Raw genomic sequence first — 18,883 nt, forward strand, 5'->3', positions numbered from 1 at the left:
TACAATAATAAAACTGAAAAAAAAAAAAATTAAATTTACATATAGGTACGGTTTATAAATATTTTTTATATCATTTAATAAACAATATATTCATGTTTATCATTCCATACGTTTTTTTTTTTTCATGATTTATTTCAATATAGGTAAAATCACGATCCGTGTACCTACAATGATCCAAAATGATACTCCATAATAATAATATAATTAGTTACAATAATAATAAGAGTAATAATAACTATTACCGTTGGAATTTTTACATAAAAATATAAGTTACAATTTATTATATGAAATCTGTGAAATATCAAGTCTTTTCGCTGTTAAAAAGGAACTCTCAGGCAGAGTAACAATCGATCGAAACAAATTTTAGACTTGTTCACGGAGATTCTATTTATCCAATTTGTACATTTTTGGAGCCTGAGAAAATCATATTACGAAAATTTTATATTATTATTACTAACAAAATACTGTATTTCAATGTAATTAAAACAATATAAATTGACTGTATACAGTATATAAACCTCAGGCACCTGTATCAACGTAATCATACGTTCCGACATAATTTCTTGTATCGTGTAAACACCTAAAACACTGGTTAATAATGATTTAAATAGAAATTGTATACTTAACTGGAATCTCAGCAGTGGTATAATCTCGTACCACAGTTTTACAAAAATTTCTTTTATTTAAAATACAGACACGATTTCCTTGTTCAATTGGCTATAACATTCTAAATGCAAGAAATGCAAAGATATTGGATACAAGCGATAAACAAATAAAATTGCAAAATTTATATACCGCTTCGTTCTCTTGCTGTGACTGTTATTAATATTCTGTCTCTTTCTAACAACGTAAGTCATACATGTTTCGAGCACGTAATAGTGGCACATAAATACTTCATTTATGTACGAAAATTATATTACATTTAATCAGAATTGACGAGAATCAGCCATTGATTAACACGGCAGTTGTTGGAGATAAAGGGAAACTATTTATTGCCAAGAGTTCCTGTTTTAAAGCATCACAAAATCCCGACCTGTATTAGACTTTTCGCTTTCCGAACCTTCGCTACCTTCTTCACCTTCTACCAATTCAGATGAAGGAAGCTTCTTTTCTTCGCTAACTGTGATATCTTCAATTTGAGTATGTTCTTTAGATAATTCTTTTGTACTAGATTTCTCTTCTCTGTAAAGAAAAATGTATACATTTGTAATACAATTATGGATTTGACGATCAAGCACGCAGTATCATGTGATCGGATGTTTAGCAACTGCCGATATTAAATCGTACGGTAGTGAAAGTGTTAATAACCAGAACATGGACAGAGTTTGTTACTATAAACTTCAACTTACAAATTTGTTGATGATGTGTCCTCTGTGTCGGAATCTTTTTCTTTCTTTCTCTTCTTTTTGCTAGCTTTTTTATTGCTTTCAGTAGAACCATAGTATTCGTACTGAAAAGAAGCTTATATAAACTAACTATTCGGGAAGTAGTAAATAACAATTAAGAACTGATACGAACTTGATAAAGTGGCCAAAACGAAGCAAAGAATCCGACATCTGCTGTTAAATTCGGCAAAAGCCAGAGATGACATCTTCCAAGTGTTGGAACCCATAGAAGACAGAAAACGATCAATCTAATAATTGCTAACGCCAAAATGAATACAAGAAATCCTGCTGCTGCAACACTTATGTAATATACACCATGACGGATTGTTAAGGGCCATAATGGGAAGAGACAAACACCAATTGCACCTAAAACTACCAATGTTCCAAAGAACCAGTAGTATATAGGAATTGGTTCATATATCCAAACATAAGCATCATTGCAATCAACAAAATATTGTTCCATATGCATTTCTAGGCGTACCTAAATAAACCAATATTTCATTAAACTCTTGCCTTATTCTATTGTATTTTACATATAAAACATATACCTTGTTTAGCTATTAAATAAATTATCATTTTTTTTGTTAAACTCACTTTTGGTTTTTTCTTTTTCTCCTCAGTTTTATCTTCACTATCTTTTCCACCTGTTGCATCTTTAATTTCTTTAGTCTCTTCCTTTTCTTTTTCAGATTTTTTTTCTTTCTTAGGATCTTTAACTTTTTTCTTTATGCCACGTATTTTACATAGCTCTTCTTCAGAAATTACTACTTTCTTAGCTCTATGAAAGAATTTGTGCCGCAACATCAAGTCAAGGAATTCTGTAACCTGTTCACGTGTCTCAAATCTGGTTTTGCTCCATGGTGAATTTTCCAGTAGAGCATCCACTGCACGTGTGCCAGTAAAGTATTCAACATTATGATTTCTATCAAACTTTGTCTTTTTGGATGGTACATTGTTACGTATCCATTCAGCTACTGCATATTCTTCTTTGGATGGCTTTTCTTGAACAACATCATTATCTACATTGGATATTTCCTGTTACAAAAAACTGAACTTTAATCTGTGTTTTTATAAAAATCTGTGGATACATCATGTACAACTGTCAGTGTGAATATTTACAGATGTCAATGAGCCAAACTTTTTATGTGTTAAGGAAAACTTATTGATTTCAGTGTAATTTTTGCGGTAAACTGAAATAATACTTTACTGCGATACAGTCACCCGAAGGATAATGGAATGTACTTAAAACAGGTGTAAAGCTTGTATGGAAAAAATTAATTTAGAACGCTTGTTTTATCTTTATTAACAAAGCTATGAAACAGTTTTCTGAACAATAAAGTACACATATAATTAAAAATAATTTGCAAATTTCGAAAAGCGAGAATAAACGATGTGTTTGCTACGTCATCCGTCGAACTTTGTTGAAACACTTTCATATTGACACGTGATTTAAATAAACAAAATAAAATCAATATAACGCCAAAACAAATGTTATATTTCTAGGTACTAAATAAACACAATAACACACATATATGTTTGAATAATATCGTGATAATTGCAGCCATATGCGATGCTTACATCTTTGCGCTTCCTGCTTTTCCTGCGTTCCGCCATGTTGTAAATTGCGTTTGGCGCTTGCGTGCTCAACGTTATCCATATACTCAACAGAAGCTGCGTAAATATGCATTTTTTTTTTACAGAGAGATCTATAGCATCGTGTTGATCATTTTTAAAAGAATTCTTGAAGTTAAAATTGGGAAAGCCAGAGAAACTCAAGAAATGAAGAATTTTGGACGCTGGAAGAAAATGTTAGAGAAAGACCAAAGTGTTTCGCGACACGTTCTTCGAACCTTTCTTCTGGTTTCTTTTAATTATCTACCACATCGATCATTTAGTCTCATCTAATCTCTGAAGTTATCGTTCGAAATCGTAGAATATGCAACAGAATAGTTGATAAAATAGAGATTTTTGATAACGTCGGCATTTCAAATTGCAAAACATGGACTCCCATAAGATGATTGGTGCATCGCATATCACCGACGAGATATTAGACTATCAGCCTCATGAAAGTTGATATCTATTGCCCTCTACCATGTATTGCGACTGATACTTTTCTGTAGAAGCAATTACAGTGAACAACGTTATCGGTGCAGTGGATAAAGTCAGTGTTCTACAGTTATCTATTATTTATACTGCTAAACGAATTTCCGACCGATTTAAAATTTATAAAACAGAAAAGAAAAAGCATGGGGCCAGGGGAAGCTGAAAAGAAAAGTTTGATTGCCCATAAACGTAATTCCTGAAAAAAATATAACAGATTAAATAGAAAAAAAGGCATAAATTTCGCAGCCAATTAGCTCGTATTATTTGCTGCATAATTAATAAATGTACCATAGAAATAATGATACAGTTATTAATTAGTCATCAAATAATAACGATTGCCCAGGTCTCACCACGGGGAGGTTGCTGCGGGTGGAGACCCGCCCTACCTCATCCCATCCACCCTCCATTTATGCAAATTTTTATTTTCATTCAATAATATCATCCTCTTGATGTACATTTGCAAAACGTTTTTGTCTGTTGTGCAAACGAACAACAAAAGGAGCATCGTTTTTATTTATTACCTACCTATCTACTTATTTATACATATATCTACTTTTTATTTTTGCTTTTTATTCCTATCGCAACATTTTTTAATTTTGGTTTTAATCACAGATCTGTAATTAATAAATATGCAATTGCATATTTGTCCTACATACTTATATTACTAAGAATGCATACCTAAACGAGCGCTCGTAATTATATTAACACTAAACGTACCGAGGTTTAATATATACCTATTTGTACCGCAACAGGCCAAATGACCTGCAGTGGTAAATGAAGCCAGGTTACACGTGTTGTTTATTTAATAAATAAAAATATAAATAAATGATGTAAAATTAATTGTATATATTTAATAGAAAAAGTCACGAAGACAAATGTGAAAAAGCGATAACATTTTATGCGAATTTTCTAATCAAAAGTTTACAACCGGTCATGATACGTTCAGTGTTAAAAATTCGCTTAAATCTAACGCTTCCTAATTAAACACTGCAGTGTTTGACGATTATATCTTAATCACCATAAATAAGTACAATGAATTTGTTGATTTTGTTGTCCTCGCCAGAAAACTTCTTCAAACAAACTGAAAAGGATTAAACATAATTTAAGATAATAATGAGGCTCATGTAGCCTTAATCATAAATTTACAACCTGCCTGAAATAAACAGAAAAGGATTAAATACAATTTTCGAAAATAATACGGTTCAGATATTTACCACTCATAAGAATCACATTCCCTTTTCAATCATTTTCACCTTGTTTTACTTAATTGAATAGATTGAATTCCATTTTTAGATGCTAGGTTTTATATTACATTTCTTCCATTCTATTATCCGATATTATTAATTCACACTTCCTATAAAGATATTTCTCTGCAACAGAAACTCATTAATCGAATTCATAAAAAGAGAAAAAAATGTAATACCTGAAAAGAAGATACATTAGTAACAATAAAATTTCACAAAAATCAAAGTAATGGTTAATGAGTCATTTCCAAACAAGAAAACATCAATTAGACACAAAACATGAATTAAAAACGAATTTCAGTACCAAAATAAAAGCAGAAAAAGATTTATAAAAAAAAATTGTTATTAAGTAAATGATTTCAGTTAGAAACATTAATTATTTTATTTTATTGCATAATATTTAACATTAGTTCATTTAGTAACCAATAATATATAAAATTTTAATTGAAATAATTGTCTTTTACTGCAATATACGTAAGTACAACCATGATTCTACTTGACTCTATTGCATTATATTATACAATACACTTTTCAATGCAAATTTATTGTAAATGGAAAAACTGAGGAGAAAATCACGAGTGGACTCTGCTTTTCAGGAAAAGAATTAGAAAATTTATAAAAGTAATTTAATTAGCTTCTCCGTAAGCTTGCAACGAAACATCGCGACCAAAAATCAAAACTATACAACTTCAACAACAACCATCCACTTTTGTTTAAATAAAGCAGAATTAAAATCTAATAAGCTATTTCAAATGAACAAATATTCCTTGAAATAATTTATCACCAATCACAAAATAAAATGAATTTTCATTTTAAATAAAACTTTCAATAAAGTTCTATCTAAAACTTTATAGTAATTAGTAATATTTTGAAAACAATAAATTCATATATTATTTAACAGTATTTCCGACAACCGAATGCTCAAAATTTTCAAAATTAAAAAAAGGGAAGAAAAAAGAATGGGGGCGGGGCAGTGGGAGGGAGGGTACAGGGGAACCTGAAAAGAAAAGTTTGATTGCCCATAAGAGCAATCCCTAAGCAAACCCTATAAAACAAACCGAAATCACACGCAACACTAATTTCAAAATTGCAAACATTCTGAACTATGACAAAACATCGGCTGGCAACGAAGGGTCTCACGCCCCCTAGACTTACGCCAGACGCTACATACCACCCACCCCGCCTGGACGTCGTAACGCCAGGACAGAGTGCACCCCTTCGCTAAGAGCGCTACCCGCCCGTCCAACACGTTGCATCCAACGGTGTCAGATTGACGGACGCCCATAGTATAGACAAAAGGACTGCAGTTTAGAATATGGTAACATATTTTCATATGTTCCGTATTCTAAAACTGTGCCTGCAAAGGCCTAGTAATGCATGGGTATATCTCCCAGAGATGGTGTTCACGGTCTTATGCCGCGGAATCCTTGACTAGCAATGGATTCCCACCGAATGTGAGTCATAGTTACTTCCACTAATTTAATAACAATCGCGAATTCAGTCGCAACACTAATTTCATTAATTATATAATATGGACAAAAGCGTACGCGTGAAGGCTGCTCCATTATACGCAACACTAAGCTGAAAAAAAGAAAAAAAGAGAAAACGCGAACTGTAACGCAACACTACTCAAATCTACCGAATTTTGTAAGACGCAACACTAATCTAAAAAAGGGGTACAGCCAATCCAAGGCTGTACCACGGCAGCTGGTCCATAGCTGCCTTATGGACCATGGCAACTCCAGTGGATCGTTTTGGGGCATTTCTAATGCAAAACGCGAACATTCATTACCGCAACACTAATTAGCAGGGAACTCTATGACCTAATGCAAAGCAATCGCGTATTTATAAGTCGCAACACTGGGAAACAATCGCGCTAATGTCATTCGCAACACTAGCTTTAACAGACATGCAATTAAAATGCAGAAAAGGGGATTCTCAAACCGTGAATTTTTTACACGCAACACTAATTTCATTAATTATATAATATGTACAAAAGCATACGCGTGATGGCTGCTCCATTATACGCAACGCTAAGCTGAAAAAAAGAAAAAAAGAGAAAACGCGAACTGTAACGCAACACTACTCAAATCTACCGAATTTTGTAAGACGCAACACTAATCTAAAAAAGGGGTATAGCCAATCCAAGGCTATATCACGGCAGCTGGTCCATAGCTGCCTTATGGACCATGGCAAATCCACTGGATCGTTTTTGGGCATTTCATCATATATCGCAACACTAATGCAAAACGCGAATATTCATTACCGCAACACTAATTAGCAGGGAACTCTATAAACTAATGCAAAGCAATCGCGTATTTATAAGTCGCAACACTGGGAAACAATCGCGCTAATGTCATTCGCAACGCTATCTTTAACAGACATGCAATTGAAATGCAAAAAAAGGGGATTCTCAAACCGTGAATCTTTTACTCGCAACACTAAAGCAATCAACATTAAAAAGCAAAACTCTCAAAAATCTTAAAACAATCAACATTGAAAAGTTATATTCTATTGTAAAGCAATGCAAGAAAGAAACGCGATATTTAAAGTTTGCAACACTAAATGAAAATCGCGAAAATCATGCATACGCAACATTAAATTGAACCGTGATCGATATTCATTCGCAACACTAAATTGAACCGTGGTCAATATTCGCAACACTAAATTGAAAACGCGATTTGCCCAAAATCATGGGGGTCACGGGCCCCCTCTTGTCCTGAAATTACAAAACTACAACTACAGGCAAGCACAGTGACAAAGTAGTAACGATAATGATTTCCCATCCTTTTTTGCAAAAGGATGCAAAATCATTAATAGTTCCCCTCTTGAAAGACAGTTTGTCGGGGCGCTTCGGCATATAGCCTTTTCTTTCTTCGGGCGGTCCACCCACCTGAAACTTATATCTAAAGCTCGAGACTTGCAAATTCGCAAAACAAAAAAAAAATCAATCAACAAAAAAGAAAAATCGCGAAACTCTAATTGACACGTGGACGAAAAAGGACTTTATATAAGTCGTTGTTCGTGCACACGTGCCGTGCTCGAGCAGAACTTGTGCGTTTCGTGACATCGCGATCGCGTCTGACGACTTATGAAGTCGCCAAAAATTTGAAAAATTGTACAGATAGAATCGAAGGCGAACGGCATACTCCGTTCGTATCGATTGGATCGTCAATTCTTCAAATATATTCCAGGTACAGGTTGATCACGCGAAATCGCGCCTACCCGACCAAGAGACTGTGACAACCTGTCCCGGCCCTACCTGCTTACAATCTATCATACATACCAGAAGGTATACTACCTACCTACCTAACCCTATATTTAAAAAAGGCAAAATCACATTCTCACAAAAATTCATTCCACGACCCCCATACACTCCACCCGGGCGCAGAGCCTAAACTAGGGAGAACGTCCCGGGACGCCTCCGTCACCCGAGTTTCATCTCACATCACACTCTACGGTACGTACCATTTTTCACTGAAATCGTCTGGCAAGGCTAGCAATCATTGCGTATAATGATAATTACAAAATTTAATTAACTATTTTGATATAGAATATTTCATAGTAATGGTAATAATCATGATAATAGTATTTGGTAATAGTAACAATAGTATTTGGTTTATACGTTCATCGTACATCTTGTTGAATAAAATATCATTTCAAATTAAAAGTAAATGAAAAAGTTATTAAACCGACGCAATCCCACAGCCTAAAAACACACACACCATATGTGGAGATTACGTCGTGCACGATATACTAACACAATGCCAGCCGCTTATTAATTATTATTCTTATGAACTAGGTCATCGAGCCCATTGCCTCTACCCATCCAAGTAGCACCTGGGCACGTGAATGGGCTTTGGCAATAAACACGGAAGGGGTTAAATCTGAAAATCCTGATCTACAAACATGATTAGTACATAAACATCTAACGGGCTAATATTTCACTATTTTAATAAAAATGACTCGACTTTGTAAATATAAAGCTTTAAGAACAAATACTGAAAAGCAAAATAGAGCAACTATGACGCAAACATGGTGCACTGCTAATATCAGCTGGCAACGAAGGGTCTCACGCCCCCTAGACTTACGCCAGACGCTACATACCACCCACCCCGCCTGGACGTCGTAACGCCAGGACAGAGTGCACCCCTTCGCTAAGAGCGCTACCCGCCCGTCCAACACGTTGCATCCAACGGTGTCAGATTGACGGACGCCCATAGTATAGACAAAAGGACTACAGTTTAGAATATGGTAACATATTTTCATATATTCCGTATTCTAAAGCTGCGCCTGCAAAGGCCTAGTAATGCATGGGTATATCTCCCAGAGATGGTGTTCACGGTCTTATGCCGCGGAATCCTTGTAACTAATTTGATTAATTAAATAATAAAAAGGATTGAGTTTAAAAACCAAAAGGATTCCCACCGAATACTAGTCAGTGCATCGTCATATTTACTCTCGCGCTGGAAATTTTTCGCAACACTAATTTAAGAAATGCAAAATTTTAATAAAAAAGAATTTAATGTCTTTAATTAAGAATTCTTTGCAATGAAACAAGAATTTGTTGTGAAAATTAATAAAACATCCTCGGGTGACTCCCTCCTCAGAGTAAATTTTCAAGAATACGCAAAATGTGTTGAAATAGATCACTCTGAGTTGGAAATCTACCCGTCACGAATTGTCTTCTTGCACATAAATTGTTCATTTTTTCATGAACGTGTGAATAAGTTAAACTTTGTTATTGAATGAATATTTGAATTTATAGTGTACAAAATGTAATTAAATCAATGTAACAGCATCATTAATATGTATATCCGGTATACAGATTACATAATACTATTAATATTATATTGCTTTGAACCATCGCAATAATTAAGTCAGATAGTATTTGACTTCTCTATTACAGACAAAATAAATAAAATTGTTTCGGTATTAAAATATTCTAATTCCACAGTTAAGAATATTTAAGAGCATTCATATATTTCAAAAATATCTATTAGAATATGTGGAATTGAAATGATATTAACACGCGGAGTACAAGAAGACCTATCCTAACTAAATGAAATGAAACAATAAAAATGTTACTACTCATGGGTATGTATAATCATACCCATGGTCACTATGCTTGCCAAGCACGTATACAACTAGTAGCCCGTGTCGATTCGGACCATTCGTCCTACGACATGATTGGGCACCAGAGGAACCATAAAACATGCGACTCACCGTTCGCAGATATACTCTTCTTCCGACAGTCAAACACCAGGTAGGAGGCTGCCTTGTAGGAGAAGACGGAAGTCGTGAAGAAAGCTGTTCATCTGTAACAAAAAAAGAAGAATTACGGTTAATTTTGAAAATGATCAATTTTTATTCTAATAAAATTATATATGAAATTGAATTTTATAAAATATTAGCAATTAAAAAGAAATCTCAATTATCAAGTGTTGAAATTGTAAATTATTCTATTTTAATAAAAAGCAATTAAGTGACGTACCAAGGCGGAAGTCGTGAAGAAAGCCATCATCAGGATATCCAGGAACTCGGCAATCAAAAAATTCATCTGTAACAAAACAAAAAAGAATTACGGTTAATTTTACAAATTATCAATTTTTATTCTAATAAAATTATATATGAAATTGAATTTTATAAAATATTAGCAATAGCAATTAAGAACTCTCAATTATCAAGTATTGAAATTGTAAATTATTCTATTTCAATTAAAATTAATTAAATAAAGTAATGAGATACTTACACTCTTTCCTTATGGAGCAACGCCCAAAACTCCTCTTCAGTGGTGCTTTGACTCTAATCCCGAATATATCGAGCAATTAAAGAAAAAAAAAAGAAAAAAAAATAAAGATATAAAGTAACGCGACCGAGAATAATTTCCGGCGAACAATTGTAATGACTCTACTTTCACGATGAAAAAGGAAAAAGCAGAGCCGCGATGCTCTAAAGAATATTTTATAATCCGCAGCAAACACTGACTCTACTTTCGCGTGATTCCTAATCATACAAACGCAACTCTATTCAGGGCCAGTTCGCCCTTGCAAAAATCAAAACATTGGAAGTATATTCGTACAAACACTGACTCTACCGACCGCATTGCGCGCGGCCACAACAATTCCTGAAAGAAAAACTTAGTGGGCAGGGATGGGCTGGGTGGAAATAAACAAAACAACATTCTTCTTATTGAGTGTTCGTAACGGAAATACTGTTATTAATGGCTTGTAAATGAAAATATCTATGTTCGTGAAATATATTCGACGAGCACAAATATTGTTAAATCTGAATATTGATCCTAGATTGAAATGAAATGTTTTAAATAATTGTTGATAATTATTTCAATGAATATTACATCGATAGAAAATCATTTTGTAATAAAGATAATAGACTATTGTATTAAAGCAGAGGATTTTTGTTGTTAAGATTGTAAGCATATTAAAAAATGTTGAAAATTCTATTACGGCGTAATTTATAAATTATCTATTTCTTTACAATAAGCAAAGTCCAATAATTAACCATGCTTAAACAGCATGAGATTTAATAACGTGATTTTATTTTAATTCAAACTTGCACCGAAAGCTGTATATTATAATACAATTTGACGATAACAGATTGTTTAAAATAATTCTGATTTTTAACAGATGCATGAAACTACTAGTTAAAATTATTCAATAAAATGAAAAATTAATTATCCTTTTTCTATTAATTGATCAAAGAGAGAAACATTCCTCTGATCTTTCCTTCCTTGACCTTGGTACCAATAATTAATTATCAAAAATGCTTACAATTAACAATGCCTCAACAAAAAGAAAGTAATAACAAATATTACCAATTGATTACAATAAATCAAAACGTTACCAATTCTTTACGAAATTGTGTTTCAAACCAGTATTAATTACCATGGCATCGCATCGCATGGCATTTTTTCAATATCAAGGAAATATCTGTAACAAATAAGAAATACAAATTTATGTAAATGAAATTTAACCAACAGCAATAAAGTTATGATTAACAAATGATCGAGCTTCATAATTTATGCAAAATATTTGAATAGTAAACTGCGTGTACCTATGAACTACCCGTACAGGAGGACGCCCTCAACACGTCTTACTGCTTCGACGCTCGAGAGAGCAATGGCGAGACCTTCCTTCCCATCGTAGACCGGTCGGCACTTCGGCAACGCTCGGCAATGTTCGGTATATTCTGCTATCGGCCGATACCTAAGCAAGTACACGAACACGTCTAAACAAGAATAATATTACGATGCTCAAGAACAAAACGTTATTAAATTAAAAACAGCAAATTCTGTGAAACAATATGAAAAACATTCAATAATGTTTAGGAACTTAATAATATAAAAGAGAAAATAATTCAGATCCTGCTGTTCCATCTCATTGTACATTCACGGCAAGAGCAAAAATTTTCAACTCGTGTATTTTCAAAGAAGACGTCGAATTAATAACAAAAATTAAGAATCTAGACTTCTCTTCGACTTTTCTTTCTGTTTTTAGTACTGTTAATACTTGAAAGGCAGTTTTATTTAATATTTAATAATAATTTAATCTTACCTGTTGCAGACACGTGCCAAACGGACGAAGCTTCGAAGAGAACTGATGCACTCCACCACACTCCGCGTACCTAACCCTTAAACGATGAATCTGATTGGTCGAAATGGGAAGACGCAATAACGGAGGACCAATCACAGCCATTGGTAGAAGCTTCGAATTGCTTCGAAACTTTAATACTAAAATAAGAAAAGGTTCGTTGAAAACTATCGACGCCATATTGTAATAATGTCAAGATCACTTTTTTCAACTTAAAGCAATAAAATATACGAAAAAGAATAGAAAAAAGCATAAGATATTGATGATATTTAGTAAATCATCGTCATAAACAGAGAATAAAATAAGGAAAATATTATTTTAATCGGTACCTATATATCGGCGGTATAATCGAAAACGAAGACATCAATTATTACAATGCATAACAACAGATTATGAGTAAAAAGGAATTAAAAACATGAAAAAATGTAATAATATTCAAGAAATTGACGACATGAAAGAGAAATAACTAAGATTCTGTTGTTCCAATCTCATTGTGAATTCGCAACAAGAGTAAAAACTTTCAACTCGTATATTTTTGAAGAAAACGCCGAATTAATGTCAAAAATGAAGAATCTAGACTTCTCTTTGACTATTCTTTCTGTTTTTTGTACAGTTAACACGCGAAAGGCAGTTAAATTTAATATTTAATGATAATTTAATCTCACCTGTTGCAGACACGTGCCAAACGGACGAAGCTTCGAAGACAACTGATGCACTCCACCACACTCCGCACACCTAACCATTAAACGATGAATCTGATTTAGTTCCTCATTTTTTCCGTAGGGCGCAGTTAATCCGTTTTCTGCGCCCGACCGAGCGATCAATTTGTGGTCTGTTTTACCAATTTAACGTCTTTTGCGTGTAAACAATGAAGGAAATGGCGATCATTCACTGTTCGTGGCTTTGAAGCGGCCACGGCGCTTGCATCGTCTTAAATAGTGTTAAAATATCATATTAAAGTGGGTGTTAGGTATCGAAAATACAAAATACAGATGGCAAAGTTGAAGAGAAGACGGGAGTCATGGTTTCTGACGTTATTTCCACATTGTCCTTAGAAGTGCGTAAGCTGAAAATTTATACCCTATTTTGTCGATACAAACACCAATTAAAATAACATATTTCACTTTTATCCTGCTTTTATGATGATAATTTATTAAATAATATTAAAGTCTTATTTATTTCTCTATCTTCTTTCCTATATTTCAGTGCTTTAAATTGAGAAAAGTAATTTTGACTATATTATAATATGACGTCAATAATTTTCAACGAACCTTTTCCTTATTTTAGTATTAAAGTTTCGAAACAATTTGAAGCTTCTACCAATGGCTGTGATTGGTCGTCCGTTATTGCGTCTTCCCATTTCGACCAATTAGATCATCGTTTAAGGGTTAGGTACGCGGAGTGTGGTGGAGTGCATCAGTTCTCTTCGAAGCTTCGTCCGTTTGGCACGTGTCTGCAACAGGTGAGATTAAATTATCATTAAATATTAAATTTAACTGCCTTTCGCGTGTTAACTGTACAAAAAACAGAAAGAATAGTCAAAGAGAAGTCTAGATTCTTCATTTTTGACATTAATTCGGCGTTTTCTTCAAAAATATACGAGTTGAAAGTTTTTACTCTTGTTGCGAATTCACAATGAGATTGGAACAACAGAATCTTAGTTATTTCTCTTTCATGTCGTCAATTTCTTGAATATTATTACATTTTTTCATGTTTTTAATTCCTTTTTACTCATAATCTGTTGTTATGCATTGTAATAATTGATGTCTTCGTTTTCGATTATACCGCCGATATATAGGTACCGATTAAAATAATATTTTCCTTATTTTATTCTCTGTTTATGACGATGATTTACTAAATATCATCAATATCTTATGCTTTTTTCTATTCTTTTTCGTATATTTTGTTGCTTTAAGTTGAAAAAAGTGATCTTGACATTATTACAATATGGCGTCGATAGTTTTCAACGAACCTTTTCTTATTTTAGTATTAAAGTTTCGAAGCAATTCGAAGCTTCTACCAATGGCTGTGATTGGTCCTCCGTTATTGCGTCTTCCCATTTCGACCAATCAGATTCATCGTTTAAGGGTTAGGTACGCGGAGTGTGGTGGAGTGCATCAGTTCTCTTCGAAGCTTCGTCCGTTTGGCACGTGTCTGCAACAGGTAAGATTAAATTATTATTAAATATTAAATAAAACTGCCTTTCAAGTATTAACAGTACTAAAAACAGAAAGAAAAGTCGAAGAGAAGTCTAGATTCTTAATTTTTGTTATTAATTCGACGTCTTCTTTGAAAATACACGAGTTGAAAATTTTTGCTCTTGCCGTGAATGTACAATGAGATGGAACAGCAGGATCTGAATTATTTTCTCTTTTATATTATTAAGTTCCTAAACATTATTGAATGTTTTTCATATTGTTTCACAGAATTTGCTGTTTTTAATTTAATAACGTTTTGTTCTTGAGCATCGTAATATTATTCTTGTTTAGACGTGTTCGTGTACTTGCTTAGGTATCGGCCGATAGCAGAATATACCGAACATTGCCGAGCGTTGCCGAAGTGCCGACCGGTCTACGATGGGAAGGAAGGTCTCGCCATTGCTCTCTCGAGCGTCGAAGCAGTAAGACGTGTTGAGGGCGTCCTCCTGTACGGGTAGTTCATAGGTACACGCAGTTTACTATTCAAATATTTTGCATAAATTATGAAGCTCGATCATTTGTTAATCATAACTTTATTGCTGTTGGTTAAATTTCATTTACATAAATTTGTATTTCTTATTTGTTACAGATATTTCCTTGATATTGAAAAAATGCCATGCGATGCGATGCCATGGTAATTAATACTGGTTTGAAACACAATTTCGTAAAGAATTGGTAACGTTTTGATTTATTGTAATCAATTGGTAATATTTGTTATTACTTTCTTTTTGTTGAGGCATTGTTAATTGTAAGCATTTTTGATAATTAATTATTGGTACCAAGGTCAAGGAAGGAAAGATCAGAGGAATGTTTCTCTCTTTGATCAATTAATAGAAAAAGGATAATTAATTTTTCATTTTATTGAATAATTTTAACTAGTAGTTTCATGCATCTGTTAAAAATCAGAATTATTTTAAACAATCTGTTATCGTCAAATTGTATTATAATATACAGCTTTCGGTGCAAGTTTGAATTAAAATAAAATCACGTTATTAAATCTCATGCTGTTTAAGCATGGTTAATTATTGGACTTTGCTTATTGTAAAGAAATAGATAATTTATAAATTACGCCGTAATAGAATTTTCAACATTTTTTAATATGCTTACAATCTTAACAACAAAAATCCTCTGCTTTAATACAATAGTCTATTATCTTTATTACAAAATGATTTTCTATCGATGTAATATTCATTGAAATAATTATCAACAATTATTTAAAACATTTCATTTCAATCTAGGATCAATATTCAGATTTAACAATATTTGTGCTCGTCGAATATATTTCACGAACATAGATATTTTCATTTACAAGCCATTAATAACAGTATTTCCGTTACGAACACTCAATAAGAAGAATGTTGTTTTGTTTATTTCCACCCAGCCCATCCCTGCCCACTAAGTTTTTCTTTCAGGAATTGTTGTGGCCGCGCGCAATGCGGTCGGTAGAGTCAGTGTTTGTACGAATATACTTCCAATGTTTTGATTTTTGCAAGGGCGAACTGGCCCTGAATAGAGTTGCGTTTGTATGATTAGGAATCACGCGAAAGTAGAGTCAGTGTTTGCTGCGGATTATAAAATATTCTTTAGAGCATCGCGGCTCTGCTTTTTCCTTTTTCATCGTGAAAGTAGAGTCATTACAATTGTTCGCCGGAAATTATTCTCGGTCGCGTTACTTTATATCTTTATTTTTTTTTCTTTTTTTTTTCTTTAATTGCTCGATATATTCGGGATTAGAGTCAAAGCACCACTGAAGAGGAGTTTTGGGCGTTGCTCCATAAGGAAAGAGTGTAAGTATCTCATTACTTTATTTAATTAATTTTAATTGAAATAGAATAATTTACAATTTCAATACTTGATAATTGAGAGTTCTTAATTGCTATTGCTAATATTTTATAAAATTCAATTTCATATATAATTTTATTAGAATAAAAATTGATAATTTGTAAAATTAACCGTAATTCTTTTTTGTTTTGTTACAGATGAATTTTTTGATTGCCGAGTTCCTGGATATCCTGATGATGGCTTTCTTCACGACTTCCGCCTTGGTACGTCACTTAATTGCTTTTTATTAAAATAGAATAATTTACAATTTCAACACTTGATAATTGAGATTTCTTTTTAATTGCTAATATTTTATAAAATTCAATTTCATATATAATTTTATTAGAATAAAAATTGATCATTTTCAAAATTAACCGTAATTCTTCTTTTTTTGTTACAGATGAACAGCTTTCTTCACGACTTCCGTCTTCTCCTACAAGGCAGCCTCCTACCTGGTGTTTGACTGTCGGAAGAAGAGTATATCTGCGAACGGTGAGTCGCATGTTTTATGGTTCCTCTGGTGCCCAATCATGTCGTAGGACGAATGGTCCGAATCGACACGGGCTACTAGTTGTATACGTGCTTGGCAAGCATAGTGACCATGGGTATGATTATACATACCCATGAGTAGTAACATTTTTATTGTTTCATTTCATTTAGTTAGGATAGGTCTTCTTGTACTCCGCGTGTTAATATCATTTCAATTCCACATATTCTAATAGATATTTTTGAAATATATGAATGCTCTTAAATATTCTTAACTGTGGAATTAGAATATTTTAATACCGAAACAATTTTATTTATTTTGTCTGTAATAGAGAAGTCAAATACTATCTGACTTAATTATTGCGATGGTTCAAAGCAATATAATATTAATAGTATTATGTAATCTGTATACCGGATATACATATTAATGATGCTGTTACATTGATTTAATTACATTTTGTACACTATAAATTCAAATATTCATTCAATAACAAAGTTTAACTTATTCACACGTTCATGAAAAAATGAACAATTTATGTGCAAGAAGACAATTCGTGACGGGTAGATTTCCAACTCAGAGTGATCTATTTCAACACATTTTGCGTATTCTTGAAAATTTACTCTGAGGAGGGAGTCACCCGAGGATGTTTTATTAATTTTCACAACAAATTCTTGTTTCATTGCAAAGAATTCTTAATTAAAGACATTAAATTCTTTTTTATTAAAATTTTGCATTTCTTAAATTAGTGTTGCGAAAAATTTCCAGCGCGAGAGTAAATATGACGATGCACTGACTAGTATTCGGTGGGAATCCTTTTGGTTTTTAAACTCAATCCTTTTTATTATTTAATTAATCAAATTAGTTACAAGGATTCCGCGGCATAAGACCGTGAACACCATCTCTGGGAGATATACCCATGCATTACTAGGCCTTTGCAGGCGCAGCTTTAGAATACGGAATATATGAAAATATGTTACCATATTCTAAACTGTAGTCCTTTTGTCTATACTATGGGCGTCCGTCAATCTGACACCGTTGGATGCAACGTGTTGGACGGGCGGGTAGCGCTCTTAGCGAAGGGGTGCACTCTGTCCTGGCGTTACGACGTCCAGGCGGGGTGGGTGGTATGTAGCGTCTGGCGTAAGTCTAGGGGGCGTGAGACCCTTCGTTGCCAGCTGATATTAGCAGTGCACCATGTTTGCGTCATAGTTGCTCTATTTTGCTTTTCAGTATTTGTTCTTAAAGCTTTATATTTACAAAGTCGAGTCATTTTTATTAAAATAGTGAAATATTAGCCCGTTAGATGTTTATGTACTAATCATGTTTGTAGATCAGGATTTTCAGATTTAACCCCTTCCGTGTTTATTGCCAAAGCCCATTCACGTGCCCAGGTGCTACTTGGATGGGTAGAGGCAATGGGCTCGATGACCTAGTTCATAAGAATAATAATTAATAAGCGGCTGGCATTGTGTTAGTATATCGTGCACGACGTAATCTCCACATATGGTGTGTGTGTTTTTAGGCTGTGGGATTGCGTCGGTTTAATAACTTTTTCATTTACTTTTAATTTGAAATGATATTTTATTCAACAAGATGTACGATGAACGTATAAACCAAATACTATTGTTACTATTACCAAATACTATTATCATGATTATTACCATTACTATGAAATATTCTATATCAAAATAGTTAATTAAATTTTGTAATTATCATTATACGCAATGATTGCTAGCCTTGCCAGACGATTTCAGTGAAAAATGGTACGTACCGTAGAGTGTGATGTGAGATGAAACTCGGGTGACGGAGGCGTCCCGGGACGTTCTCCCTAGTTTAGGCTCTGCGCCCGGGTGGAGTGTATGGGGGTCGTGGAATGAATTTTTGTGAGAATGTGATTTTGCCTTTTTTAAATATAGGGTTAGGTAGGTAGGTAGTATACCTTCTGGTATGTATGATAGATTGTAAGCAGGTAGGGCCGGGACAGGTTGTCACAGTCTCTTGGTCGGGTAGGCGCGATTTCGCGTGATCAACCTGT

At 33.6% G+C, this 18,883-nt stretch overlaps 1 protein-coding gene and 2 long non-coding RNA genes across 3 annotated transcripts; 1 reads left to right on the forward strand and 2 right to left on the reverse strand.

The window, feature by feature from the left end:
• Positions 1-89: 89 nt before the first annotated feature.
• Positions 90-3,111, reverse strand: Trp1 (translocation protein 1). The gene is made up of 5 exons (XM_034326160.2): positions 2,964-3,111; positions 1,980-2,420; positions 1,519-1,866; positions 1,350-1,450; positions 90-1,182 (listed from the first exon to the last, which is right to left on the reverse strand). Exons 1-5 carry the CDS (start codon positions 2,997-2,999, stop codon positions 1,011-1,013), a joined length of 1,098 nt encoding a protein of 365 aa, XP_034182051.1. The 5' UTR covers positions 3,000-3,111; the 3' UTR covers positions 90-1,010.
• An 8,284-nt stretch (positions 3,112-11,395) lies between these two features.
• On the reverse strand, positions 11,396-12,434 carry LOC117605271 (uncharacterized). The gene is made up of 3 exons (XR_004581648.2): positions 12,307-12,434; positions 11,807-11,958; positions 11,396-11,682 (listed from the first exon to the last, which is right to left on the reverse strand). It is a non-coding gene; the product is annotated as an uncharacterized LOC117605271 (long non-coding RNA).
• A 1,943-nt stretch (positions 12,435-14,377) lies between these two features.
• On the forward strand, positions 14,378-15,416 carry LOC117605267 (uncharacterized). Its single transcript, XR_004581646.2, has 3 exons — positions 14,378-14,505; positions 14,854-15,005; positions 15,130-15,416. It is a non-coding gene; the product is annotated as an uncharacterized LOC117605267 (long non-coding RNA).
• Positions 15,417-18,883: the final 3,467 nt, after the last annotated feature.

Source organism: Osmia lignaria, chromosome 3 (assembly GCF_051020975.1).
Source record: "Osmia lignaria lignaria isolate PbOS001 chromosome 3, iyOsmLign1, whole genome shotgun sequence".
NCBI classification, from domain to species: Eukaryota; Metazoa; Arthropoda; class Insecta; order Hymenoptera; family Megachilidae; genus Osmia; species Osmia lignaria.